This window comes from Panthera onca, chromosome A3 (genome assembly GCF_046562875.1).
Source record: "Panthera onca isolate mPanOnc1 chromosome A3, mPanOnc1 haplotype 2, whole genome shotgun sequence".
NCBI classification, from domain to species: domain Eukaryota; kingdom Metazoa; phylum Chordata; class Mammalia; order Carnivora; family Felidae; genus Panthera; species Panthera onca.
Window position 1 is genome coordinate 77,737,895 of NC_138341.1, and position 27,739 is coordinate 77,765,633.

The 27,739-nt window shown below is 44.3% G+C and overlaps 2 protein-coding genes across 11 annotated transcripts in view; one reads left to right on the forward strand and one right to left on the reverse strand.

Annotated features, from left to right (window-relative positions):
* The window catches only part of FER1L5 (fer-1 like family member 5), a 60,013-nt gene that overhangs the window by 9,596 nt on the left and 22,678 nt on the right, over positions 1 to 27,739 (forward strand). For all 10 annotated transcript variants that reach the window (XR_013554620.2, XM_078444408.2, XM_078444409.2 and 7 more), the window contains exons 4-20: positions 162 to 253; positions 1,197 to 1,305; positions 3,028 to 3,082; positions 3,544 to 3,653; positions 4,824 to 4,952; positions 6,011 to 6,073; positions 6,846 to 6,896; positions 10,351 to 10,381; positions 10,991 to 11,106; positions 11,339 to 11,462; positions 11,902 to 11,954; positions 13,807 to 13,875; positions 16,700 to 16,743; positions 16,837 to 16,919; positions 16,996 to 17,090; positions 18,062 to 18,187; positions 19,701 to 19,878. Coding sequence is in view for 9 of the 10 variants with exons in the window: in XM_078444408.2 (XP_078300534.2) it covers positions 162 to 253; positions 1,197 to 1,305; positions 3,028 to 3,082; positions 3,544 to 3,653; positions 4,824 to 4,952; positions 6,011 to 6,073; positions 6,846 to 6,896; positions 10,351 to 10,381; positions 10,991 to 11,106; positions 11,339 to 11,462; positions 11,902 to 11,954; positions 13,807 to 13,875; positions 16,700 to 16,743; positions 16,837 to 16,919; positions 16,996 to 17,090; positions 18,062 to 18,187; positions 19,701 to 19,878 (1,528 nt within the window). In the remaining variant the exon portion in view is untranslated. The remainder of the gene's footprint in view (positions 1 to 161; positions 254 to 1,196; positions 1,306 to 3,027; positions 3,083 to 3,543; positions 3,654 to 4,823; positions 4,953 to 6,010; positions 6,074 to 6,845; positions 6,897 to 10,350; positions 10,382 to 10,990; positions 11,107 to 11,338; positions 11,463 to 11,901; positions 11,955 to 13,806; positions 13,876 to 16,699; positions 16,744 to 16,836; positions 16,920 to 16,995; positions 17,091 to 18,061; positions 18,188 to 19,700; positions 19,879 to 27,739) is intronic.
* The window catches only part of LMAN2L (lectin, mannose binding 2 like), an 80,950-nt gene continuing 69,923 nt past the window's right edge, over positions 16,713 to 27,739 (reverse strand). The window contains exon 9 of the mRNA XM_078444415.2: positions 16,713 to 16,762. Within this exon, the coding sequence (XP_078300541.1) occupies positions 16,728 to 16,762 (35 nt within the window). The 3' untranslated portion in view covers positions 16,713 to 16,727. The remainder of the gene's footprint in view (positions 16,763 to 27,739) is intronic.

Here is a 27,739-nt window from a genome sequence, read left to right on the forward strand (position 1 = left end):
GGTAGCTAATGCCATCCTGTTAAAGAAACCAGACTTGAGAGAGGTTCCTCAGTTGAAGACAAACAATGTGCCAGCGCATTCCCTGCATCTTTCCTCCTTTCCTAGAAGGGTGGGAAGGGGAGGGTGGAGGAAAGATGCTGACCTCCCCGTCCCTCCCACAGACGCTAATCTGGCACCTCTGGGACTGCTCCTTGCCAAATGACTCTTGTCTGCAAATCATCCTTCGGGACATGGGCGCAATAAAGAAAGAAAGGTGAGGCAGAGAGAGGCCGGAGGCTGACTCTGATCAAAAGCCACAGCACAGGGGCGCCTGGGTGGCTCAGTCGGTTAAGCGGCCAACTTCAGCTCAGGTCGTGATCTCGCGGTCCGTGAGTTCGAGCCCCGCGTCGGGCTCTGTGCTGACAGCTCAGAGCCTGGAGCCTGTTTCAGATTCTGTGTCTCCCTCTCTCTGACCCTCCCCTGTTCATGCTCTCTCTCTGTCTCAAAAGTAAATAAACGTTAAAAAAAAAATTAAAAAAAAAAAAAAGCCACAGCACATGCTGCATCTCCTGTCTCTATCCATAGCTCACTCAGGTGGCAAGGATCATACCCATTCCAGCTAATTAATGGGGGAAAAAATGGTGGGGGATCTGCGGAAGGGTGGTGAGGCTGGGTATGCAGACTAGAACCAGGAACCTGGGAAGCCAGGGGCAGTTCTGTCTCTTCTGAAGCCACAGGATCTCAAATCTCTGCTTCTCTCTACCCAACCCTGGCTTCCCATCATGGACACATTCTAGTACCCAGTGGAGACTAACACCCACTGAGACTGGAGCTAGGGCATCCCAAGTCAAAATTCCTAGGATGGGGAATCTGATTGGCCAAGCTTCCATCAGGTGTCTACCCCTGGTCCAATCAGCTGTTACGTGGTACTGTTCCCATTCAGGAGGAGTGTGAGAGGGAGCTTCTGGGAAGGGGCTGGGCAGGGCAGAGCCAGTAACTGGGCACCCAGTGCTCAGAGCTCCAAAGTCAATTACCAGAGACGCGAGAGCCCTGCGTCCTCTGGTGGATGCTTCACATCACTGCATTCTTCCTTCAGCCTCTGTGTGGACAACACAGCCTGTAATAGAGAAAACCCTAGATAAATAAAGTCATGCCTGGGACAGAAGACACCCTTTCCCCTTGGCTCAGGATCTTATATGTATTCCTCATCTCCCCAGGTTCATTGGCCGGGCTACAGTACTGCTCCAGCCCTTGGTGCAAAAACCAAGCAACGTCCTTTTTGTGAAGGACCTGACCCTGCTTAACCATGCCATGATGTCCACAGATGTGAGTTGGGCCTCAGGAATGGTGGCTAGAGGAGTGGGGGGAGCCGGTGAAGCTGGGCTACTCCACTTTAACAGAGGCCCAATGCCCCCACCAGACAGCACTTCCTGCCCTAGGAGGCCCCATCACGTTGCCATCATCTCCCTGACCTCCCCATCCTGCCATCCATCTACCCTCTCACCCCTACATCTACCCATTTAGATTGATTAGTCAGTTGTCCATTGGGTGTCAGTCACCGTGTTAAGCCTGGGATGCAAAACTGAATGAAGCCCATGGTCCATTGATACCACTCACAGTGACAAGTGCTCCAGCAGAAGGGTCAGGAAGGCTAGGTCACTGAGGTCAGGAGGAAGTGAATGATTCCATGTGGGAGGTAGCGGAAGGCTTTGTAAAAGATGTGATTGAGATAGATGGAGGCAGACAAAGACCAACCAAAGGAGAATAAGCAAAGGCTGTTTATGCAGACCTGGTTATGTATTTTGGCAGAGACTCAAAGACAGGCAGAGGAGGGGGAAAGCTGTACAGTGGAAACAGGGAAGGCTCTCGGTGTGCCCTAATTGGAGGCTACTGGTGGGGGAAGCTATAAGCGGACCAGCTAGAAGCTGGGCATCCTATGTGATTGGTTAGGGGTATGTATTTGGCTTTCTCTGGTTGGTCCTAGGTGGAAAGAAAGGACAAAAATTAGGGAAGCTATCAGTTATTAATTAGTCAATCAGTTTAATTAGTTAATCAGTCAATTAATTAATTAATCAGTCCTGGCTATTTGGGGCCAATTGTTACAGGGGTTATTGTTTGACTTCCTGGACTGGTTGCTAGAGGAGTACTCTGACTTCCTACAAGCCTGACTTAGAAATAGCAGGCTGACTTCCCAGGATGGTTACTGTAGATTTATTGGGTTGGTTTCCTGAATTGATTGCTGCAGATGTGGGTCAGAGTTCCATTTTTATATAAGGTCTGGCCACTGTCCTTTTGTATATTGAGTTTCTCAGTAGGCCCAAGTTTGCCCAACGGATAGGAAAGAAAGACAATCCCAGGCAAGGGTGTAAAGTGCATGTGTGAAGGCTGGAGGGAGACAGAGGCAGACAGCAGGTGCAGGGAGGCTTGGTTGCTGTACTGCTGGCACACGGGAGTTGGGAGGATGTGAAGGGAGTGGTGGGAGAGCTGAGACTAGCTGAGACCAGGGGCCTGAGGTGAAGGGCCTTATGGTCTATGCTGGTGAGTTGTGACTTTACTCTCATCGGTTAGGGCACTTACACAGTGGTTAGGAAGCAATTCTGGCAAAGGTTTAGAGTTTGGATGGGTAGTGAGCACTTGGAGGCAAGAGGTGAATTAAGAGGTATTTGCAGGAGTCCTCACCTGAGGTCAGGAGATGTTGGGCTAGGAGGATTGCTGTTGGCATTAGCAGTTCTGGACTGGTCCCAAGGTGCCTCTCCCTCTCCTCCCTACCCCACCGCACCCCCCTTGTCACCACCACTACCATGTGCCTCTTCTGTTCTCCACATCCCCTCTGCTATAACCCATTGCTCTCCCCCTACTAGTTCATAACCCCCCTCCACCCCAGATTTCACAGACCCCATGGCGTGGCATGGCCTGGTACCATGGCCATCATCGCTCCCCACAGGGGGACTGGGCATGAATTCAGCCAGGCCAGGTAAGGTTCCAGCGTTATGATGCGGCCAAGGATAGCAGGATCTGGCTTAAAGCTCCCCTGCCTTTGCCTTGCAGTGCACTGTCACTCTACAGGTGGCCCTTATGAGAAACCAGGATATTGAGAAGATAGGTATGTACTTGGGACTTACCTCTGCTCTTCTCCAAGCATAGCTGGATGGGCTCTTTGGGACTTTTGAGGCCATCCCTCAAGGCCTACAGAAAGATTATGACCAGGTTAGGGTTTAGAGGCCAGATCTCGAAACACCTAGCTGAGGTTATCTGTCCCCGACCCCCCCGGCCCCGCCAGTATTTCCACTTGACATCTCTAGAGATAAACCCCAGCCTCCAATGGCTGCAGAGGGAAGCAAGAATAGCCATTCTAAGAGCCCCCCATGTGTGGAGTGTGGGGCCCAGGATTACTGAGAGTGAGAGAGAGCCTATTTTCTGAGGAGGATATGTGCCCCTTTTGAGGCCTCTTGGCCATGGTTTTAGTCAGCACCTAGTCACTAGGGATAGAACAACGAAATGCGGCCATTGCCTCAAAACCTGAGCCCCAGCCTCCGAGAGCCCACCCAGACTGTGTTTCCCCAGGCGATGGCGACCTTCTGGGCATAAGTGCACGAGAAGTGGCTACGCAGAAACTGATGGTCCCCAGCTCCACCATGTCCAAGCCTCTGTCTTCAAAGCCTCAGCACTTTCAGGTGAGGACCTTCCAGGTTGAAAGTCCTCATGATTCACCTGACTGTCCCACTGCATTCCCAGTTCATCCCCATCTCTCCACAAAGTCATGGCAAAGGGCCAGAGCTACCGGTCTTCTGAACCTTGCTGCACATCTTGCTTCTCTGGGTGCCATTCTGAGCCACTTCTGTAGGAAGCTGAAGCTAGACACAGCTCCAGTGAGGCATAGGAGGCACTGTTGGCTGTACACCAACCAGACCTGGCAAGTCCTAGGGAGGTGAAGCAGAAGGCCTGACCCTGCCCTTCAGGAGGAAACATAAGGCTGGCCATCCTGTGGCCCCATCCCTTTCCATCAGGCTAGTTTGCCCAGGATAGAAGGTCACTGTGCCAAATCACTGCCCTTCCTATGTAGTAGAGGTTAGGGCAAAATTCTGACATGCGACCTGTTTGCCGAGTTTGGCCCTCTCTTGTCCCTGAGGGACAGTAGCTGTATGTATATCATTCCCTGAAGGGTCCCTGGACTTGATGGAGACACATAAGGCCTCATGGAGAAAGGCCAATCCATAGCCTGGGCTGGGAGATCCATATGCAGTTTACTATCTATCGTAAGATGGCAAGTTTCCATGACTCTGCCCTGCTGGCCACTGCCAACTCCTGTTCTTTCTCCCCTTGGGCCTCAGCCAGCCTGGGTCTTTTCTGGGCTCTGCATTGCTCTTCCTCTCCTTCCTTCTAATCTAGGCTGAGTCCCAGTAAAATATATAAAGGGGAAGGAGAAATAACAAGTCAGAAAGTAAATCACAGATCATTGATTCAATTGCATGGAACTTTAAAATTCTTAATTCCTTAAAAAGATTGTAGACAAAAGTAAAAAAAAAAAAAAAAAAAAAGCCAACAAACTGGGTAAGATTAGACTTCATTCTGTGTTCTGTAACAAGTCCATAGCAATTGAGAAACACTAAGTCTACACAAGATGGAAAGGACAAAGCAGTGGAGGGGACAGTTCCCAGAAAAGGAAACAGAAGGAGCCACAGCCTTCCCAGCACTTGTCTTCAGGCTGGCAGCTCCCTGTGTGTCTTCCTTCTGTCTGCAATAGATGCCTCTCATCAGAACACTTTGTTCTTTAAGAAAAGAGTCTCTGTTGGAAAAGGGGGAGCCCAGGCCCCAACATGAGGTTCCCCTGTGTTCCCCTGTAGGTCCGAGTGAAGGTGTATGAAGCCCGACAGCTCATGGGCAACAACATCAAGCCGGTGGTGAAGGTGGTCATTGGAGGCTACCAGCACAAAACACGGATCAAGATGGGAAACAATGCTTTCTTCAATGAGGTGGGCCGCACATGACCTTCAGAGCTGAACAGGGCACTTGGGCCAAGTGGGCCAGCCAGAGGCTGGGCATTTCCCTCAGGCATCAGGCAAGCTTGCATCTTCCACAAACACTGACTGAGCATTGGCCAAGCACTGCTTGGCACTGGAAATACAAATGAAATAATTCGAAGCCTCACACTGGAAGAGTCAGTAGACTGTGGAGGGAACCAGCATGTGAACACATAAACAATGAGAATGAGATAAGATTGGGGTTAACAGAGATCTGATCTGGGGGTGCTGTTAATGCAGCATGAAATGCAGGCCCAGACTATGTATGTCTTGTCACTGCTGAAGCCCTAAGCTGTAGTATTGTGTCTGATACACAGTTGGAAGTCCATGACTACTCACTGAATTAATCAGTGAATAGACCAATAAATAAAAGATTAAAGCACAGTGGGAGCAGGGAGGAATGGGTGGACTGAGGAAGGGCTCCTGAAACCTTCAAGGAAGAATCTACCAGTGAAAGAGGGACATCATAGAGAATTAAAAGTGAGGAAAAAACAACTGTGTCTTCAGAAGCCTAGAAATGAGAAGCAGCAGGACTTGGCAGAACTGTAGATATGAGTGTGGCTGGAGGGGAGTGGCTGGAGGGAAGCCTGCAAAATGCACTGGGACCCTGTCATGGATGACACTTGGGAGTCACGGAAAGAATCAGGAGAGTGACGGGGCTGGGTTTGCACTTGGGAAAGAGGTTTCTGGCTGCAGCAGGGGCTGGGGAGCAGTGGACTGATGGGGAAATCTAGAAGGAGGCAAAGGCTTGGGTCTCCATCCCAGGGCAGCTAGCTGGGCCTTGAGCTGCTCATGACAGATCCTCCTGGGATTCCCTACCCCTGCCCTTTACCTAGGCAAAACACCCCCTGCAGGAGCCTGGCAGGCCTCTGCTTCTGGAGGAAGAGCATGAAATGGGCAAGGGCTGGGGCAAGAAGCTTGCTATTCTGAGCCTCCAGGCTTACTGAGTCCTTGGGTGAAGTGGTAGAAGAAATGTCATCCAACCCCTATCCCCATTCTCTCTACCTCAGATCTTCTTCCAGAATTTTCATGAAGTGCCTGCAAAGTTCTTTGATGAGACCATCTTAATCCAGGTGAGGAGCCAAACAATATGGGTCCATTTTCTTGTCCCACCTCAATCCTCGGAAGGACTTCAGCTCCCCACCCCCACCCTTGGAGCCAGTCACTTCAGATGGTCCTTCTGACCCCAAGACACAACCTCCACCACCTTCGTCACTCCCTGGCAGCCCAGACTTCCCACATTCACTTAACAAATGTTATAGAATACCAATCACTAGACCCTGAGCTGGGCCCCGAGGTGAATAGCCCCTTCCCATGTGCCAGGATTCTCATGTCACCAAAGGACCCCTCAAATGTTCCCTCAACATGGGACATTCCATTCCCTATCAGAAGAAACTCGGTAACAGTGGTGAATGTGTGGTTACCAAATGCCTCCTATGTGCCCAGCACAGGGCTAAGGAGAGCAAGGAGGTCTCTCCCTTGAAGAGTGTACATGTTCTTGGGAACACCGGAACATGGGAAATGATCAGGACAGCATGCAATGGAGAAAGTCAAGTGCAACAGTTTTCTCTGGGCTGATCTTTGGGTTGACCAAGTGGATTGGACCCTCTGATCAATTTCCTCATCAGTAAAATGGAACTAAAATTCTGAACCTTACAGGGTACCTCTGAGAATTAGATGAAAAGAACTATGTGGAAGTGTGGGCCATTAGGAAACATTATATAAATTCTAGAGGGCCATTAGGAAGCATTAAATACATTCCAAATGTGCCCTTACAATCCCTCCCATGGGGATGGGGGAAATGAGGGATGTGAATAACAAATCTTTCTGGGAACCCCTCTGCAGGTGATGAATTCCACACTAATGAGATTCAACGCAGAGATCGGGAGATTCCAAGTGAGCTCTGGATGAAGGAGGAGGTTTGGTGAAACAATTAACAGAGACTCACCATGGGTTCCATGCCTGAGTCTAGGGGCAAAAACTTGGATTTTCCTGCAGAAATATCCAGATTTGAATCTACCCAAGTTATTCAGAATCTCTTTCTCATATATACAATGGTAATAATGACATACTCAACCCACAGAGTTGTTGTAAGGATAAAAGTGTGTACCATTTATGAAAGAGCTGGGTGCCATGTTGAATACAATGGACACATTTCAAACCTCTGCCTCCAGGAAATGGAAGCAGAAGGTCCAAAAATGCCAACCTAAGAAACACAGAGAAAATTGCTGTCTATGAGAACAGAAAGAAAGGTTTGCTTTGGAAAGACACAGGCTGGGAGATGAGGAAAGCTGACATTCATGAAGAGCTAAATAAGATTCTTCAAATCCAGGAAGATCAGGAAAAGGTAGGGTTGCCAGATTAAATACAGGATGTCCCATTACATTTGAATCTTAAACAACAGGTACTTTTTAAATACAAGTATGTCCTAAATAATTGCATGGCTCCTGACGAATACTCCAGGGGACATACGTATACTAAAAATGTAGTCATTGTTTATCTGCAGTTCTAACTTAAGTGGGCATCTATTTTTATTTGCTAAATCTGGCAACCCCTGGGAAAGTCTTCCGTGTTGAGAAAGGTATATTTAGGACAAATCAAAGTAAGGTTTCTTTCTCACTACTTGTAAGAAGCACATGAAGAGTCATGACCTGTCCCTCAAAGAAGCAACATGGGCTTCGAAATGAGAGATTCTGGAGAGGTTATATGGCAGGTGGTAAAAAATGTTGTGCTTTCGGCAAAGACCATCGCACAATTTCCAGACAAGGACTAATGATAATGAACTGTTAAATAATTTATAGACATGAGAGAAAACTAAGCCTTTTTTTAAAATAATTTTTTTTAATTTTTTTTTTGGGGGGGGGAGCCTGGGAGGCTCAGTGGGTTAAGCATCCAACTTCAGCTCAGGTCACAATCTCACAGTTTGTGAGTTTGAGCCCCATGTTGGGCTGTGTGCTGACAGCTCAGAGCCTGGAGCCTGCTCTGGATTCTGTGTTTCCCTCTCTCTCTGCCCCTCCCCTGATCATGCTCTGTCTCTCTCTCTGTCTCTCTCTCTGTCTTTCAAAAATAAACATTAATTTTTTTTTAAATACATAAATGTTTATTTATTATTGAAAGAGTGCAAGCCTGGGAGGGGCAGAGAGAAGGAGACAGAGGATCTGAAGTGGGCTCTATGCTGAAAGCAGCCAGCCCAAGCCCTATGCAAGCCTGATGCAGAGCTTGGGCTCACAAACCGTGAGATCATGACGTGAGCTGAAGTCAGATACTCAACTAACTGAGCTACCCAGGCGCCCCAATGAGTCTTTTTCCTTAAATTACTTCTTTGAAAAATTTCAAACATACACAAAAGCAGAGAGAATAGTATCATGAGTTCCCACATCCCAATCACTCAACTTCACTAATTCATTGCCAGTGATATATTGTCTACCCCTGGCCTACCTCCCCACCCACTGGATTATTTTGAATCAAATCTCAGACATCATATTTTTAAACATTTCAGTTAATATTTCTATACATAAATATCTTATTAAGCATAAACAAATGTAATTATCACATTTTAAAACCTTTATAATTCCTGGATAGCATTAAATACTAATCGGTGTTCAAATTCCCCTAATTATCTTATGAATTCCTTTTATGTTTTGTTCAAGTTAGAATCCAAACCAGGTGCGTGCTCTGCAGTTGGTTAAAATGTATTTTTAGGTCTCTGTGATTCTGTTGGTCCCGCTCCCTTTTTCTCCTTGTAATTTGTTAAAGAAAGTGGATAGTTTGTCCTGTAGAGTTTTCCTCTAGTCTGGATTTTGCTGACTGCATCTCTGAAGGATCATTTCACATACCTCTCTGCCCAGGTGTTTGCTGTCTAGAGGCTCGCTAGATTTGGGTCCATTATCTGGCAAAATGACTTCAGCAGAAGGCACAGAATGTATGTTGGTCTCTCTTTTTATGTCCTTAACAGCCATTGATGATCACTGCCTGGATCTATTTCTTCATTAGCGGTGCCTGAGTTTTTCTTTGTTTTCTTCCAGCTTTATTGAGGTATAATTGACATACAATGAATTGCACATATTTTAAAAAGTATCATTTGAAACGATCATCACAATCAAAATAATGAACATATCTATCACATCTATCACCCCCAAAAGTTTCCTTGTGCTCCTTTGTAATTCTTCCTTCTCACCCCCATCCCACCCTCTCCCATCCCCAGCCAGCCACTGGTCTGCTTTCTAGAACTATAACTTGGTTTGCATTTCCTCAAATTTTGTATTTTCTTTGTTGAAGTGTCCATATCTTTTGCTCATTTGCATTGGGTCACTTTCTTACTGCTGAGTTTTGAGGCTTTCTTATATATTTGGGATACAAGTCCTTTTATCAGATATATGACTTGGAAATATTTTCTCCCAGTATATGATCTGTCTTTCCATTTTCTTAAGTGTCTTTCAAAGAGCAGAAGTTTTACATTTCAGTGGAGTCCACCTCATCAAATTTTTCTTTTATGGATTGTGCTTTTCTTGTTGTAGCTAAAAAAAATCTTTGCCTACCTAACCCAAAGGGGTAACTGAGTTTTTTGGTGTTTTTTTTTTAATGTTTATTTTTTTTTGAGAGAGAGAGACAGAGACAGAGTGAGTTGGGGGAGGGACAGGGAGAGAGGGAGACACTGAATCTGAAGCAGGCTCCAGGCTCTGAGCTGTCAGCACAGATCCCAACGTGGGGCTCACATTTTTGAACCGGGAGATCTTGACCTGAGTCGAAGTCAGATGCTCAACCGACTGAGCTACCCAGACACTCCAAAAGGGTAACTGGGTTTTAAAGCAGGCCTAACATGAAGAATTTGGGGACTACTCTATGGAACCTTCAGATGTGGGATACAAGGGTGACCTGAATATTTCGCGGTGCCTTGCCACCCGCCACCTTCAATCCTGTACCACAACCCTCAGGCCTTGGTCAGAAACCCTCTCCCAGGGGAAAGGGAAAGCCCATAGTCTCTTTGCCAGCTCCTCCCTTAACCATCCTCTTCCCCAGGATGGGAGACAACTTTCTCAATCCAGAAACAGGGAAGAGTCAATGCTATGTTGGCCAGGCAGTGCTATGTGGTGGTTAAGGATACTTTCAATCCAGATCTCCTCATGTAATTACTAGTTGTAAGACTTTAGGCACTTTTCTCACACTAAGTACCCTCCTCTGCAGAGTGGAGGTAATAATGGACCAACTTCTAGGTTGTTGTAAAGAGTAAAGGAGTTAGGGCAAGGCAAGTTCTCAAGCACTGGTGGCTAATACTGTCAGTACAGTACTATTGTTCATTGGTGTTGAAAATCTTGAGTAACTAATCCTTACTCTATTCTTGTCTTTCCAGACAGATATTGGTTTTATCTACCGTTCTGCAGGTAGGTAACAGTTGTTGCAAATACGTGTGCCTTCTGAGAAAAAGCAGATCAGTTGTCCAAACATCTCAAAATTCCTGTATGTTCAACACATGAGGGGAGAGTATTAGAGGGTATGAATTATTTTCTGTATTTGATAATATTTATAATCATAAGATCTTTCTCTGTAAAACTTCAAAGCATCCCTTTGGATCAAATGCTAACCTTTTATTGCAACCTGGAATTGAATTTCTATTTTTTGAGGCCAGTCTTGGGGGACTGATGTTTGAGTAGAGGTTTCCACTGTAACCATCACACACAACCTGGCCACAACATACATACCAGGTTGAGGTTTGGACTTAGGGTTGGGGAAAATGCTTGCCTCTCTCAGACCAGGATACTAACAACTGTAGGTTCCCAGGATGGGAGAGAGGGGTCTCTGTTTCCTAAAGGCAATGGCTGGTAGCCTGGGAGTATACTAGCTTTGCCCAGTGGTAGAAGTGACTCCCATTTTCCTCTGCTACTGTAAGGGAACCAGAATTTAGGAGACACACTTCCACACCCCTCTCCTGGTTTCAGGGAAGAAGGATGGAGACTGAAGGCCAGTCTCCCATGGGCCCTCTGCCCCTCCAGGTCACACACTCCTGAGGAAATGGTTAGGCCTCTGCCAGCCAAATGAACCCAGCAATGGAGTGAGAGGCTACCTGAAAGTCACCATTTGTGTCCTCAGTGTGGGAGACCAGGCTCCGGTGAGGCTTCCCTAGACACCCCAATAACATTTCCTACTGTAGCTGCTTCTGTAGGGTACCCCTGGGCCCCCAGTGTGGCCATTGATCTTCACCTGCTTTAATTCGTACACTGTGCCACTCAAGGATTGTCCATCCCTCCCCTATACCAAGTGGAATGTTGGGGAAGCCAAATCTGGTGGCCATGGCCATGGCCATCCTATGACTCTGACCCTATCAGGTCTGGTCTCTACAGGTAGATCAAAAGCTGCCCTATGGGACTGATGACACCAGCACTCAGATCTTCAAGTCGACGGTGGTCCCGGTCAACTTGGCCTACTTACATTTCTTCATCTACTGCGCGGAGGACCTTCATCTCAGTTAGAGTCAGGTGGCGGGGAGGGAGTGACCCTGGAGGTTCCCTACACAGTGGCGACCTGGATTCTCCTGGGGCTTCCCTGTTCCATTTTGATGCTAACCTAAGATTTAGGTGGAGAGGAACAGGTGAGACGGAAATCCACCAAAATTTGTTTTATGAAGGCCCTACAGATACCCTTTAAAATTGGCCATATGTCCCTGACTGTCTTCGATGCCCAGAGGCAGACTCACAGTTCCCTATGCTAGCACCCATCCCTGCTGCCCATTATGTGCCATGACACATACCAGCACACAGAGATAGAGTGGAAATGGGAGAGGTCTGCCTAGGGGGCACCATGCCAATTGATGGCATAGAGTTTCAAGTGGTTCTATCACCTCTCCATTTCCTCCCCTTAAAAAAAAATACTTCTGTCTCATAAATCTTGTAACTCTTGTTCACAGAGAAACAGCACTTAGTGAGTCCTGTGTTGGAGGTGGAACTAATTGGGGAAAAGGTAAGTGTAGAAAGGGTCTGAGGTTTGGAGAAATTGTCACCTAGATGGTGTATGGGGAAAGATGGAGTTGGTGGGCAGGAGCCCAGGATTAGTATCTAAGTTCCTCCATCAATGGGCTGTGACTGATCACTGGACCAGGAACTCTTTGAAGGTGGAGGCCATGGATTAGTCACCCTGTATCCCAGAGCTGTGCTCAGTGCCCTGCATGGAGAAAATGCCCAGTGAAAGCCAAATATACACAAAGGGCACAAATGAGTGAATGAGTGAATGAAACAACATGCCCACAAACAACACTGAAACTGTCACTGTCTTGTTTGGGCCTTGGTTTCTTCGTCTATAAATGGAAGGTTCTAGGCCAGAGAGTTGCTGACATTCCATGATCCTCTGTAAATAGAGAGTAGCATTTTCCAAAGTGTGCTAATGGATGTTATGTGCAAAAAAAGGATCCTATGTTCAAATTTGGGGAATGCTGGGTTAAGGTTAAAGAGGTTTGTCTCTTTAAATTCATAAACCATAGAATTCATAAACCCTGGTTTCTACCATATTCTACCTATTAAAAGTGTCATTAAATCTAGCCCATACATAAAAGGAGGGAAATCAGTGTCTACCTTTCAAAGGAAGATATACCAAAGGATTTGTGGACATATTTTAAAACTACCACACTGAGTGGGGTTTGGGTGCTCTGGTCTAGGGAGATGATCTTGGGTGATAGGTGGCACAAAATTTTCAAAAACTTTAGTATCTCTGTGGTTTTCTTAGTGTGTATTTTTTTTAATGTTTATTGTTGAGCGAGAGAGAGAGCGCATGCACGTGCAAGGGGGGGTGGCAAAGGGAGATGGGGACAGAGGATCTGAAGCAGGCTCCAGGCTCCAGACTCCACACTGACAGCAGAGAGCCCAATGTGGGGCTCCAACTCCCCAGCTATGAGATCGTGACTTGAGCCGAAGTCAGACACTTAGCCAAGTAAGCTACCCAGGCGCCCTGATTTCTTAGTGTGTATTAAAAAGTTCAATCAGTCCAACCAACCTTGATTTCACCAACATGATTGCTTAGAATAGAGCCAGGTTTAAAAATGAAGTCAAGTAGGGGTGCCTGGTGGCTCCGTCAGTTAAGCATCTGACTCTTGATCTCAGCTCAGGTCTTGATCTCCAGGTCATGAGTTCGGGCACCCTATTTGGCCCTGTGTTGGGTGTGAAGCCTACTTAAAAAAAATGAAGTCAAGTGATGCTTTGGAAAAGGGTATTACATTGTGTACTGCCACTGTCGACATGGTTTTTGTTCACTTTTCTATTGGGATCTTAGAGTTTATCTAACAAAATCTATGTGTATGCATTCATATAAGAAAGTTAGTAATGCTATGACTATTTAAAAACAAAGTCAATTGAGGGGCACCTGGGTGGCTCAGTTGGTTAAGCATCCAACTTCGGCTCAGGTCATGATCTTGCATTTCATGAGTTCAAGCCCCACATCGGGCTCTGTGCTGACAGGTCAGAGCCTGGAGCCTGTTTTGGATTCTGTGTCTCCCCCTCTCTCTGCCCCTCCCCCTGCTTGTGCTCTCTCTCTGTCACTCAAAAAATGAATAAATGTTAAAAAAAAATTTTTTTTAAATAGAAACAAAGTCAATTGAAAGATGATTGAAGGGCAAATATTAGGGAATCTGGAGATGGGAAGATACACAAAGGACTGAAGTTGTAGCTGAGAAGTTGTCAAAGTGTCTTTAGACCATTCCCGTGATCAGCCCTGTGCTGGAGAAAGCATCCATCTGTGGGCTGGGCTGGAAGGGCTGGAAGCTGAGGCCAGTGGAGGAAGGAGGGCACAGGCTGGCACTGACACTGCTGTGGAATGTTTCTAGCTCAAGACAAATGTGCTGACCCAAACCGAGAACCCAATATGGAACCAGCTCCTGACCTTCCGGATTCAGGTAGATATCGCTGTTCCATCTTGACCACTCTCCTCCTCATGGCCCACAAACGAAAGAAAGTTTGGGTGTTTGTGTAGGGGTGTGGATAGAAGGTAGGGACCAAGAAGCATGGGGTGGATGGGGGGCAGGATCTGCCTGATGGGGAACATGAAGAAGGACATGTTACAGAAAATTTATTTTATTTGTCCAGTGTTAAGAAATGAATGGGCCATACAACTGAACTTTCCAGAAAACTTAAAATGCCCTTTCACATACATTACAAAACAAAACCAATAAATCATTTAAAATTGATTTAAAGACTTATTCTGAATTGCATTGTGCATTTTCTTATCATCTAGGCAAAGTGCCCTGAAGATAATTATAGCTCTTTGTTAATGGCCTAGAGGTATTGTGGGAACATAGTTAGTATATGGGCTACATGTAGTGTGGGCTATTTGTGCCTACGCTAAATGGCTCCAGGATGCTCTTTGTGGGATTCTGTGGTCTGATTTTTATAGTTTTTCAGTCCTTCTTAGTCACCTATCAGTGGTGTAGATGCCAGTTCTCTTAAAGCCTGGGAGAGCCTTGTTTGCTTTTTGACTTCATGCCAGGCTTCTAAGAGCTGCATGTAGAATAAGAATACGCAATTCTGAAAGATAACTTGAGCACTGTCAAAAGGATGAGTGCATAGAACTTTGTGTGGCTTCTATTTGGCTACCCAGAGAGTACTTTGCTTTCCTTATACCTTACATTTGTGTGACACAAAAATCACTAATGAGCTCCCCTCTACTTTGCTGGCACCCTCTTCCTTGCTTCTCCTAGAAGCTTCCCTAGTCTGCCTCCTGTGAGGCATCATCTTTAACCATTCTTCATAATCTCTACCTTCCTGGGTGATTTTATAGACTCTTAAAGTAGGAAGAGATTTTATTTATTTTGAAAGAGAGATAGTGCGCACGTGCACGCATGCATGCACACACACACACACACACACACACACACACACACACACGTGAGCAGGGGAGGGGCAGAGAGTGAGGGAGAGAGAATCCCAAGTAGGCTCTGTTCTGTCAGCATAGAGCTGGAGGCAGGGCTTGATCCTTGAACTGTGAGATCATGACCTGAGTCAAAACCGAGTCGAATACTTAACCAACTGAGCCACCTCCTACTGGTGCCCCAGTAGGAAGAGATTTTAAAGGGAGCCTAGTTTATCCCCCACCTTTGATCCCTCCCACCTGTCTCTGGCTGTGATGAGGCTTGTGGCCAGATGCTCAGAGTCTTGAAAGTCTTCCCTTGTGTCCAGCTGCCTTTAGGCTCAGAAACCAGTGGCACAGGCCAGGCCTTCCTTCATCCCTGAAAGAGACCTTCCAACGTTTAAAGATGTCCATACACTCCCTGGCTCCTCACGCGTTTCCCACGAAACACAGTCTCCTAGGCTGGAGCCATTTGGATGCAGGCCTGATTGTCACTAGCCCTGTAGAAATGCAGCAGGCAGGTGTGAGCCTCACTCTGAATGGCAGGATGGCCACAGATACGGTAGCATCTGAGGCCAGTTGGTCAGGGCCCCAGCAAGGCAGGCTGCAGGGGAAACTTCGCTAAAAATGGGTGTTTGCCAGTTCACAGTCCAAGTGCCCCAGGACAGAAGGGCAGTCAAGACAAGGAACTGGGAAAGGGGAAGAGAATTCTCAACAGGGTTGATGAAAAGATGGTTCAGCCATGAGTTTGAATTTGGAGGATTTGTAATTTTGGAAGACCTGGATGTCTTACAGTGCCCATCTCTCAACTTCCAGTGGGCCTTTCCTCATTTCTTCCTAGATACTTGCTCAACTGGAAAGCCCTTTCCCCACTTCCCCCCTTGCCCCCAGCTTCCCTGGCAAGGAGAGAATGGACAGCCCCAGGAGCTGCTATGAGGGGAAAGGGCCCGACTGAGAGGACCTGAGTCCCACTCCGATCTCAAGCCCAGCAGCTGTTTTCCATATGGGTTGGTTTTTTTGTTTTCGTAACTGAGGGGACCCTATGGCAGAGGAGATAAGACCCAGAAGCTTGGGTTCCCATCTGACTGCACTTCTTACTGGGTGACCGTGAGCAAGTCCTTCTGCTTCTCTGGGCCTCATTTCCCATCTGTAATTAGGAACAATCACAGTCCTCACTGGGTTATGGCAGAGTCATTAAGACCTCTAAAGCTGCTTCAGCCCCTGCATATAACTTGAGAACTTCAGGAACTCAGTTGCTCTGTGCCTCAATTTTCCTGTCTGGAAATGGGAATAATAGCACCTGGCTTATGGGATTGTTGGGAGGAGTCACTCAGGTGATCCATGTGGATCATTTAGCACAGGCCACAGGACAACAGAAACCCTCCCCACAACAGCAGCTACTACTATTTACTCTCTGAGGAGATAGGTGTCTTGCTGTTTAAAAGTTAACTGCTAGTGGTGAAGAATGCATTTTAGGCCACAACCTCCATGCAAGACAGACTGGCACGCAACCTGCTTGGGATTCTCTCTCTCTTTCTCTCTCTGCCCTTCCCCTGCTCATGCTCTCTCATGTGCTCTCTCTTTCTCAAAATAAATAAGTAAACTTAAAAAAAAGAATAATAATACCAAAGCACCATGGGACACACTCCTAGGCCTCTCCCAGGTCCTTTCAAGGGGCCCATGCAAGTGGGGAGTCCATAGCCACAGGCTTATATGTCCCCATGGTAAATTCATTTTGGCTGTGGTGACATGGCTTACTGATGATTGAGCCAGGCCTTGGTCCCAGACCCAGAACTTCCCAGCTGCACTCAGTCTCCTTGAGGACCAGACCACTCAAACATGCACCCACTGCTGTTCTCGCTTTCCTCTTGCAGTTGCCCTGTCTCTCCAGCTACATCAAGTTCAGAGTCTTGGACTGGTGAGCCGCTGGGTAGAAGCTGAAAAACAAGTACAGGAGGAGAAAATCTGAGCTGGGCCAGCAGCTCAACCTGCAGACTATGTTTCTCTCCAGCCCCAAGAACAGGTGCCAGGATGAGATAGGGACTGTCAGTCTGTTCCTCAACCAAATCTCATCCACCGGAGCAGAAATAGAAGGCAAGCGATCCCCCAGGCCCCTGCCTCCTGCCCTTCTCCCACCTGGCCCTGTCGCCCTAACCCTTTCTTCTTGCAGGAATGTATTCTGGCTTCCTACCCTGTTTTGGCCCCAGCTTCCTGACTCTTCATGGGGGTAAAAAGGCCCCTTTCAGGATCCAGGAAGAAGACATTGTAAGCCTCTCATGACAGCTCTAGGGAACAGTGGAGGTAAAAACCAACCATTTGAAAGGTGCTGGGGCCTGGGACGTGACTGGGGAGGGCCCGGCCCTGGTTTCTGTCCATTATGCTATTAGAGGACATGTAATCTATGTGTAAATGACTATGTGTATATGGGACATGTGTTGTGTCACAAGAAAGGAACAGATGGAGAGCTCTGGGCATTCACTGAGAAAGGGTCATTGAGATGAAATGTCAGGTAAGATTTCCAGCAGGTGGAAAGGACATAGAAGACTAAAACAGCATAAGTAAATGTGGAAAGTACTGGGCTATTAAAGATTGGTGATAAATGCCAGGAGGCCAAGTCCAACTGGCTTAAAGGAAGGGAACAGGGCTGGGAAGAATTCTTGAGTGAGGATGAGCTGCAGGCACCAGGACCTCAATGCCATTAAGAGGCTAGCTCATTCATTCCATCTCTTGTCTCAGCTGCTCGTCAACCTGTGGCCTTCATCCTTTGCTACTTCAGTCAAGCCTCCCTGCTGGCCAGTGGCCATCCAAGCCGCTGATAGGGAAGGCCAGGGGAGCATTCTAATTAGCCGCCTTAGGTCATGTGTACTCTCCTTGGACCAATCACTGTTGCTAAGAAGGCGGGGCATGCCCTGATTTGCCAGGCTGGAAGCACAAACCCAGTAGTTATCACAGCCTCTTCCAAGCTGGAAGCATTTGCTGGGAATCGGTACTTTGATTTGATCAGCAGGTAAAATGCACGAAGAGGAGGAGTGGGCCTCAGTACAGAAGAGGGGTCAGGGCCCAGAGGTTTCTGGGCACAGCCATGTCTGGGGTGTCTGGAATTCTGCCCCTAGATTGTGGTCAGCCCTAGGCAGGAAGTTACTAGGCAATAGTGTCTTTGCTGCAAAGGTGTCAGGATAAATTTGGTCTTTTTTTTCACATCCCTTTTGTCATTGTTTCCCTTCCTGTTGCCCTAGAATATTCCCAATGCTGTTAAGGATGGCTTAGCTTATCGAGGCCGGATCTTCCTGGAGTTATTCACCAACCTCAGTCCTCATCAAGATGTTAAGAAGGATCTCTCCTCTGAAGTAACCAATATAGAGGTAACTACAGGAAAAGGTAACTCAGGAGTAAAGAGTCCCTCTGCCCACCCCAAATCTACTGCGGGTCCTGTTCCTGACACTGCAGAGGCCCTGGCCACAAGCTGAATGACCTGTTGGGTACATGAGGACGTTTGGTCAACCCACCTGAGTCTTTATCAAGCCCCTATGGGGACTTCATGCTGCATCAGGCACCCAGTAAATACAAGATGAGGTTTCGGTTTAAGAAATGTGTAATCTAGTTAAGGAGAAATTATGTTCTAAGGAGTTTTTATTTCTTCCTGAAGGCTGGGGAAGACCACTGATGCAGGAAGGGGCAGGAGGAGCAGTGTTAAGAATAACCACCCACTTATTTAAAAAAAAATGGGAATACGGTCACAGGGAAGGAGAGCCTGAGAGGAGGGAGCAAGTTCCAGAGACCTTTTGGACACAGAATGATCCGAGCCACAGACTAACAAGAAATAAGAAATGAGGCCAACTGCCCTAAGCTGATGCCCATTTTCTGCCTCAGGTGGCAAGGTGGTCAGGGGTGGCATGCACCAACATGGACTCCCTGAAGGAGAAGCAGGCCTGGGGGGTGGACGATGTAATCCCATCTTTGACATGTGCTTGTGAGACATCCATGAAGACCAGTCCCCGAGGCTGCTAGACAGATGGTGTGTTGTCAGCACACCAGGATCTGAACACAGGGTTGTGGAGGAACTGCCTGGGAGGAGTGGGCTGGTGAAAGAGTGCCACAGCCTAAGGCAGGTTGAGGAAGAGGAGGGGCTTGCAGAAGAGACTGAGGAGGAGTCTGCAAAGGAGAGCACTGAGGCAGCCCCCTGAAGAAAGAGTTGCCAGACTGCATGCGTGTGAGGGAGAAACTGCATGCAAACTGTGCATACAGGCAAGTGCATCGAAACTTGGCCGGAAAATAGAAGGAGACAAGATCAGGTGGTAGCTAAATAGAGGCTCAGAAGTGAGGAGGGTTATTTTTTATGACAGGGGAGGCGAGCTAGTGAACAGACTGGGTGAGTGCAAGAAGAGGGCAGGGGTTGGCCACAGAAATAAGAGCAGCTGACCTGGTAGATGGAGGACCTCGAGCATATGTGGGAGGAGGCAGTTAGAGAAGGGCTCAGAGCAGATGTGTGTGTGTATGTCACCTTCATCACACCCCTGCCCACACTCATTCCATCAGGGGAGGGCGTTTAGGCAAAATGGGAAGGGATGAGGTGGCCCAAGTCAGAGCCTAGTCTGGCCCTCTCTGCCTCAGAGGGAGAAGCCTCCTTTTCAGGAAGGAAAGGAACCACAGCTGACTGGGAGGAGGGGGCCAGGTGATAGAGGTCCTGGGAGGAACTGCCCTTGAGCGGGAGTCAAAGCAGGATTTGAAGGGGGCGGGGTTTCAAAAATGGTCACCAGTTCACCCTGAAGAGAAGCAAAGATGACTTTGAAAGAAACAGGGCACCTCATCTTTGCCTCCCTGCGTATCTATGTAGCCTTGGCTTATGTACTGGGGATGTGGGGGTTCTTGTTTTAGAAGCACCACAACCGCCAAAAGTATGGGCTGTGCGTCATCTTCCTTTCCTGTACCATGATGCCCAACTTTAAGGACCTGATCCAATTCGAGGTCAGCATTGGCCACTATGGGAACAAGACAGACCTGAGTTACAAGCCTCTCGTCTCAACCACACAGTACAGCCCAGTGATATATGATGGTAATAGTCAGATCCAACCAAAGAATAGAGAGCATCCACTGCATGCCAGGCTTGTGCTTGGCCCTTTTAAGGGTATTAGCTCATGGAACATTCATAGGTATTGTTAACCCACATGTCACACATGAGGAAAATGAGCTTTGGGGAGGTGAAGTCACCTGCCAAACATTGCACAGCTAGCAGGCAGTGAGCCCATGACAGGAGTTGAAAGTAGGTGTTTGTGTCAAGTCCTTCTCTACAGTAAGTTCCACACTACAACTTTGCCAACCCCATATTCTTCCCTACTACTCTGAACCACCCCTGATCCATCCATGCAACTATCTTCTGCTACTTGTCTTCCCACCTTCTATCCATCCATTAATCCACTCATCCACCCTTTCATCCATTATCTCCCATCCATCCACTGTCCCAAACAGCCAGCCTCCCTTCCATCCATTCATCCATTCATCCATTCATCCAATATATACTTATTAAACACCTATACCGGACACAATAGAGTAGCAGTTCTCAAAGTGCAGTCCCTGGGCCAGGCATCAGCATCACCTTGGAACTTTTAGAAATGCAGATTCTTGGCCCCACCTCAGTTCTACAGAATCAGAAAATCTGGGGATGATGCCCTGCGATCTGTGTTTTGACAAGCGCTTCACGTGATTCAGATGCATGCTAGAGTTTGAGAGCCACTGTTCTAGAGGAATACTGCCTCCCCTTCCACTTCAACAGCTTTGCAGTCTCATTGCCCATTGAGAGCCTTTCTGTGCTTAAAAAAACTTCCCTGGTTTTTTAAGAACAGCTTATTGAAATAGAATTCACACACCATACAATTCATCCACGTATAGTATGCAATTCAGTTGTTCTTAGTGTATTCACGGAATTGGGCAACCATCTCGTTGATTCTAGAACATTTTCATTGTTCCAGAAAGAAACCCTGTACCCACTAGCAGTCACTCGCTATTTCTCCCCTATGTCCCCAAACTCAGGCAACCACTAATCTACTTTCTGTCTCTATGAGTTTCCTATTCTGGACATTTTACCATACACATGGATTCACAATATGTAGTCCTTGGAGTCTGGCTTCTTTCACTTAGCATAATGGTCTACTTATTTTTAAATTATGATGTATACAAAAGTATAATAAATGTATGTATACAATTTAAAGAAAAATAAAATGAGTACCCCTGAACTCACTACCCAGCTTAAAAGATAGAAAATTGCCAGCACTTAGAAGTTCCCTGTATGCTCTTCCCACATCCATTTACCCACAAAATAACCACAATCCTGACCCTCATGATAATCACTCCCTTACTCTACTTTTCAATTTTTACCACCTATGTAGGCAACTCTAAACAGCATACTATTTTTGCATTTTGTTCGAGTGGAATTTTGTAGTCTATATTCATCTATTTTCCATCTTTTGCTCCATATTAATTTTTTTCATGTTGGTGTGTGTAGCTGAAGTTCATTTTCGCTTCTGTATATGTTCTACTGTATGATTATAACACTAATTATGTGGTATATGTAGACATTTGGGATGTGTCTTCTTTTCCTACTATAATAATTTTGTTATAAACATTCTTGTACATGTCTCCTGGTCTCAAGTGCAAGACTTCCTCTAAATTATATACCCTGGAGTGAAAGAGAGATTCAAAGCAAAAGTAATTATACCAAATTACACTCTCATCAGCATATGAGAATTCCTATTACTCCGCTTTCTCACCAGTACTTGATGTTGCCCAGCCTTTTCATTTTTGCCAATCTGATGGATGTAAAATGGTATCTTATAAGATCTTGATTTGCATTTTCCTAATTATTAATGGAGGATGAGTGCATTTTCATGTGTTTACAAACATTTGTTTTTCTCATCTGTAAAAAGCCTATTAATATGTCTTATCCATTATTCTATTAGGCTTGTCTTTTTCGTATTGACTTTACATTATATTTTCTGGGAACGATCCTTTGTCAATGGGTGTATTGGAAGTATCTTCCCTAAGTTTGGGGCTTTTCATTCTCTTAATGATGATTTTTTATTTGTTTAATTGAGATATTGTTTGCAAACTATAAAATGCACATATTTTAAGTATACAATTTGATGCATTTTGACAAATACATATACCTATGTAACCACCATGGGCAGAAAGTTCCATCACTCCAGAAAGCTGCCATATGCCCCTTTTCAGTCAATATCCCCAACCCCTGGGGGCAGTCACTGCTGTGCTATCACTGTATATTTGTTTTGCTTTTCCTACAACTTCATATATGTGAAATCATACATACAGTTCTCTTTCTATGGCTTCTTTGGCTCAGCATAGTATTCTTTTTTTTTTTGTTTTTTGTTTTTTTTTTTTTTTAGTCAGCATAGTATTCTAAGTGTTCATCCTACATCTATTCACATAGACAAATGTTTTGTTCCTTTTTATTTCTGATAGGTACTCCATAATGACCGTTTATTTCCCCATCCCCCTGTTTGTGGACATTTAGATTGATTCAACTTCTGGAGTATTATGAATAAAGCCACTGTGAACAGTCCTATACAAGTCTCTCTATGAACATGTGCTTGCATTTCTCTTGGCTACATACCTACAAATGGAATTTGGGGTGGTTTTAAAAAAAATTTTTTTACATTTATTTTATTTTTGAGAGACAGAAAGAGACAGCATAAGCAGGGGAGGGGCAGAGAGAGAGCAGGAGACACAGAATCCGAAGCAAGCTCCAGGCTGCAACCTGTCAGCACAGAGCCCAATATGGGGCTCGAACCCACGAACCGTGAGATCATGATCTGAGCCGAAGTCGGACACTTAACCAACTGAGCCACCCAGGTACCCCTGGAATTTGGGTTTTAAAGAGAATAACAATCTTCCAAACTGTTTGTATTATTTTACATACCCACAGCAGTGTTTGAGAGTTGTACTTGCCCCCCACCCTTGCCAACTTTTGATACTGTTGACCTTTACATTTGAGTCATTCTAGAGGGTGTGATGTACATAATGGTAATTTTAATTTCCATTTCTCCAATCAGTAGCAATAGTGAGTGTCTTTTCATGCTCACCTATATTTCTGTAGTGAAGGCACTGTTCAAATCTTTTGCCAGTCTTTCACTGGGTTGTTTGGCTTTTTACATTGCATTCCAATAATTCTTTTGTATTTTGGATACAAGTCCTTCGTCAGGTCTGTTTTGCTAATACGTTCCACTCTGTGGCTTGACTTTTCAATTTCCAAGCAGTGTCTTTTGAAGATAAAAAGTTTCTAATTTTGGTGAAGCAAATAAATTCTAATTTTGAGGGGCACCTGGCTGGCTCAGTCAGAAGAGCATGCAACCCTTGATCTCAGGTTCATGAGTTCAAGGCCCAGGTTGGGTGTAGAGATCATAAATAAATAAATAAATAAATAAATAAAGTGAGATTATCTTTTCTTTTAAGTAATATACTATTTGGTCCAAGAAATACTGTCTACCTCAAGATCATGAGTATTCTCCTGTGTTTCATTCTACAAGCTTTATAATTTTAGCTTCTTTATTTAGGTTTATGATCTAACCTGACTTGATTTTTGTATATGGTGTGAGGTCAGGTTCTTATTTCTATAAAGATAACCAATTCAGTAACATTTGCTGGGGAAAAAAAAACTATTAATTCCCACTTACAATTACTCTGACACCTTTGTTGAAAATTGATTAACCATATGTTGTGGGTCTCTTTCTAGAATCATTGTTCTGTTCCATTGATCTGTCTTTATGCTGATACCACACTGTTTTGATTACTATAGCTCTAAAGCAAGTCTTGAAATCAGTTTGTGTAAGTCTTCCAACTTTGTTATTCTTTTACAAAATAATACAATTTCTGGCTATTCTCGTTCCTTTCCATTTTCATGTAAACTTTAGCATCAGCTTGACAATTTCTACAAAAAGCCTGCTGGAATTTTCCTATCTTCTTTTATTCTAATCAAGTGTTTTTTGTTTGTTTAGTTTTGGGGTTTTTTTTAGTATTATGCTCTATCTCCTCTCTGGCTATATATCTCTGGATTATTTGTAGCAGTTGGTCAAGAGATTGCAATATTGATCTTTAATCTATCATCGTCTACCTTGAGTTAATATTATAACTACTTCACATATTTTATATATTCACATATAATTGTTATATATAAAATAAAATGAAATCATAATAGTATAATTGTATTTTCACCTTTGTTATTCATTTAGAGTTGGTTTGCTAATATTTTGTTTAGGATTCTTGCATCTGTATGAATAAGATTGATCTTTCTTGTGATTTTCTTTCTTGTAGTGTCCTTTGTTCGGTTTTTATATCAAAGTTATGCTAGCCTCATGAAATTGAGTAGCATTTCCTCTTTTTACTCACTAGGAGCATTTGGGTAAGACTGTAATTATCTGTTTCTTGAAAGTTTGATAAAACTCACCTCTAAATATAAGCCTGGTGTTTTTTTCTAATTGATTGATTTAAATACAGATTTATTTTAATTATTCAGCTTTTCTATTTCTTTTTAAGTCAATTTGGTAGGTTTAATTTATCTAGGAATTTATAAATTCCCTTCATGTAAGTTTTCAAAATTTTCAGCATAAAATTATTCATAGTATCTTTAAAGAATTTTTTTTTATTTTGGCAAAATACACATAACATAAAATGTACCATTTTAACCATCTTTAAATATACAGTTCAGTGGAATTAAGTACATTCACAATGTTGTGTCACTATCACCTCTATTTCTAGAACTCTTTCATCATCACAAACAGAAACTCTACCCTTTAGACAATAAATCCCCTTGTCCTCCTCCCCACAGCCCCTGGTAGCCTCTCTTCTACTTTTTGTTTCTCTAAATTTGCCTATACCTCATATGTGGAATCAAATAATATGTGTCCTTTGTGTTTGACTTATTTCACTTAGCATTTGTTTTCAAGGCTCATCCATGTTATAACATGTGTTAGAACTGCATTGCTTTTTATGGCTGAATAATATCCCTTGGTATGTACGTATCACATTTTGTTTATCCATTCATCTGTTGATGGACACATGGGTTGTTTCCACATTTTTGCTATTGCCTAAATTGTTTTAGCTATTAGCTATTAATAGCTAATAGCTATTAGCTGTTGTTTCCACAGTAACTGTTGTGAATAATGCTGCTTATGAACATCAGTGTACACATACCGGAGTCCCTGTTTTTAGTTATTTAGGGTTTATGCCTAGGAGTGGAAGCACTGGATCGTATAGTAATTCTGTTTAACTTTTTGAGGAACCACCAAACTATTTTCTACCATAGTTTCTTACTATTATCTATTTATCTCTGTAATATCTAAAAATAGCTGTCCTTACTTTATTCTTTGAGGGTATGGGCACACACGTGCGCTTTCTTTTCATAATTCTTGACAGACTTTTCCAATCTTTTACAAGTAATGCTGTCAAGATATAATCTTATTCACAAGTGAGTCACATGAGTCAGTATAACAGTAGGATAAATTTCCCAAAGTGAAATTGGTCAGTGTATTTGCATCTTGGCAGATATTACAAAACTGCCCTTTGTGCTGGGCATTTTCCCGTTTGCTGTCATCATCTCCAGCAAGGAGAGATTTTGCATGCTCTGTTCTATATCAAACTTCATTCTTGCCCTTCCTGCATCTACTCTGTATCTCAGAGCTGAACACCTGCAAACTACATTTCCCAGAGTCCCATGCCAGCTGATAAAAAGAGAAGATACTGTTCTGTTACACCTCTTCACCTCTTCACTCTGTCTTTCTGCCTCTCCCTCTCCCTCCCTCCCACCCCTGATTCAGGAGACATCTCTGGAAGTAGCTACATCCCTTCAAAGATCCCACCTTTGGCTGGCCCCTCCTCCATGGTTCCAGCCTTGGCCTGGCATCTGCTCCTCTGCCATGCCACCCACTACTGGCTGGACATCACCTTCTTAGTGACTCCAGCGCCCTGCACAGCTATCTCGATGATGAAGTGATATTGTGCACCTGTCTCTGGTCACACCACTGCCTCCATTTTGTTCCCTAGCCCTAGAAACAGAAGTCTCTTCCTCCTGTTATTAACATGAGAATAAGGTCACTTTCCCCTTCTTGATCTCTTGGCCCTTTCAACACATTAAATTCCTTCTATTTCCAATATCTGCCATGGTCTTTTTCTTTTCCTGGCTGTACCCTGACTGATAATCCTCCATAAACGTTGTACCATTCAACATTCCCACCAGCAATGTATGAGACCCTGATCAGTCTGGTAAGTGAAAAGAGGCATTTTGGTGTAGTTTTCATTTTTTTTTTTTCTGTTATAAATGAAGTTGGGCATCTTTTCATATGTTTACAAGTCATTTGTGTTTCTCATTAATTTCCTGTTTATTTTCTCTTTTATTCTATTAGGATACTAGTTATTTTCTTATTGATTTCTAGGAACCCTTCATAGATGAGGGAGATTAGGCCCTTATGATATGACCTGTAAGTATTTCTCCCATATTTGTCTCATATCTTTGTCTATGGTGTTTGGGATTTTTTTTCCCATGAAGTCTTTTTTTTTTTTTATGTACTCAAATTACTTCTTTAATGGCTTCTGGTTTTTGAGTCATAATTAGAAAGGTCTTCTCCACTCCAGATTTATTAAGGAGAATTCTCTCATGTTTTGTTCTAGAAGTTTGTGGTTTCTTAAAAGTTTCATAACCAATACCTTCCCTTTTTCTGATATTTTTCCCCATAAATTTCTTGATCTTTTTGTCCAGCTCCCCAAATATCCTTTATTTTGCAAGTCTACTAACTTCACCAGGATATGTTGAAGTGTTGATCCTTTGGGGTCAGTTTTCCCTGGCACATGATGTACTCTTTCATGGATACAAGATTAGAATCTTATTCTGTTAGTAGTTTCTTTAGTGGTATATATATTTTTTACAGTTTTTTAATTGGATTGTGTGTCTTCTTATTATGGGGTTATAAGAGTTCTTTATATATACTGGATACAAGTCTTTTATTAGGTATAAGATTTGCAAATAATCTGGCTTATCTTTTCATTTTCTTAACAGTATCTTTGAAGTGTGAATATCTTTAATTTGGAGGAAGTACAATTTTTTTCTTTTATGGTGTCATATCTGAGATCCCTTTGCCTAACCCAAGGTTATGAAGATTTTTCTCCCAATCTTCTAAAAGTTTTATACTTTTGGTTCTTATATTTAGCTGTATGATCCATTTTGAATTAATTTGTATATGAATGCAATTTTTCAAGCACCATTTGTTAAAAAGACTATCTCTAGGGGCACCTGGGTGGCTCAGTTGGTTGGGAGACCGACTTTGGCTCAGGTCATGATCTCGCAGTTTGTGAGTTCAAGCAGACTCTGTGCTGATTGCTCAGAGCCTGGAGCCTGCTTTGGATTCTACCTCTCTCTACCCCTCCCCTGCTCATGCTCTGTGTCTCTCTGTCTCTCAATAATAAATAAACATTAAAAAAATTTTTTTTAATAAAAATAAAGACTATCTCTTCCCATGTGAGTCTTCTTTAGATATATATATGTTTTTTTAATGTTTATTTATTTGTTTTGAGAGGGGGTATGGAGGGGCAGAGAGAGAAGGAGAGAAAATTCCAAGTGGGTTCCACTCTGTCAGCGCAGAACCCGACATGGGGCTCGATCCCAAGAACTGTGAGATCATGACCTGAGCCGAAATCAAGAGTTGGACATTTAACCAACTGAGCCACCCAGGTGCCCCTTTTTAGTTATATCTTTAAATATTCTGTCCCATTGTTTAGGTTTTCTACTTCAGGGGCTTCATTTATGCACTTAACAGTTTTCCTTGGTTTTCTTCTGTATCCATCATCTTCTCCTTGATCCTTTTTGACTCTTTATTTACATTTTATTTTGGTCACTCTTTTATTTCTATCCTTAT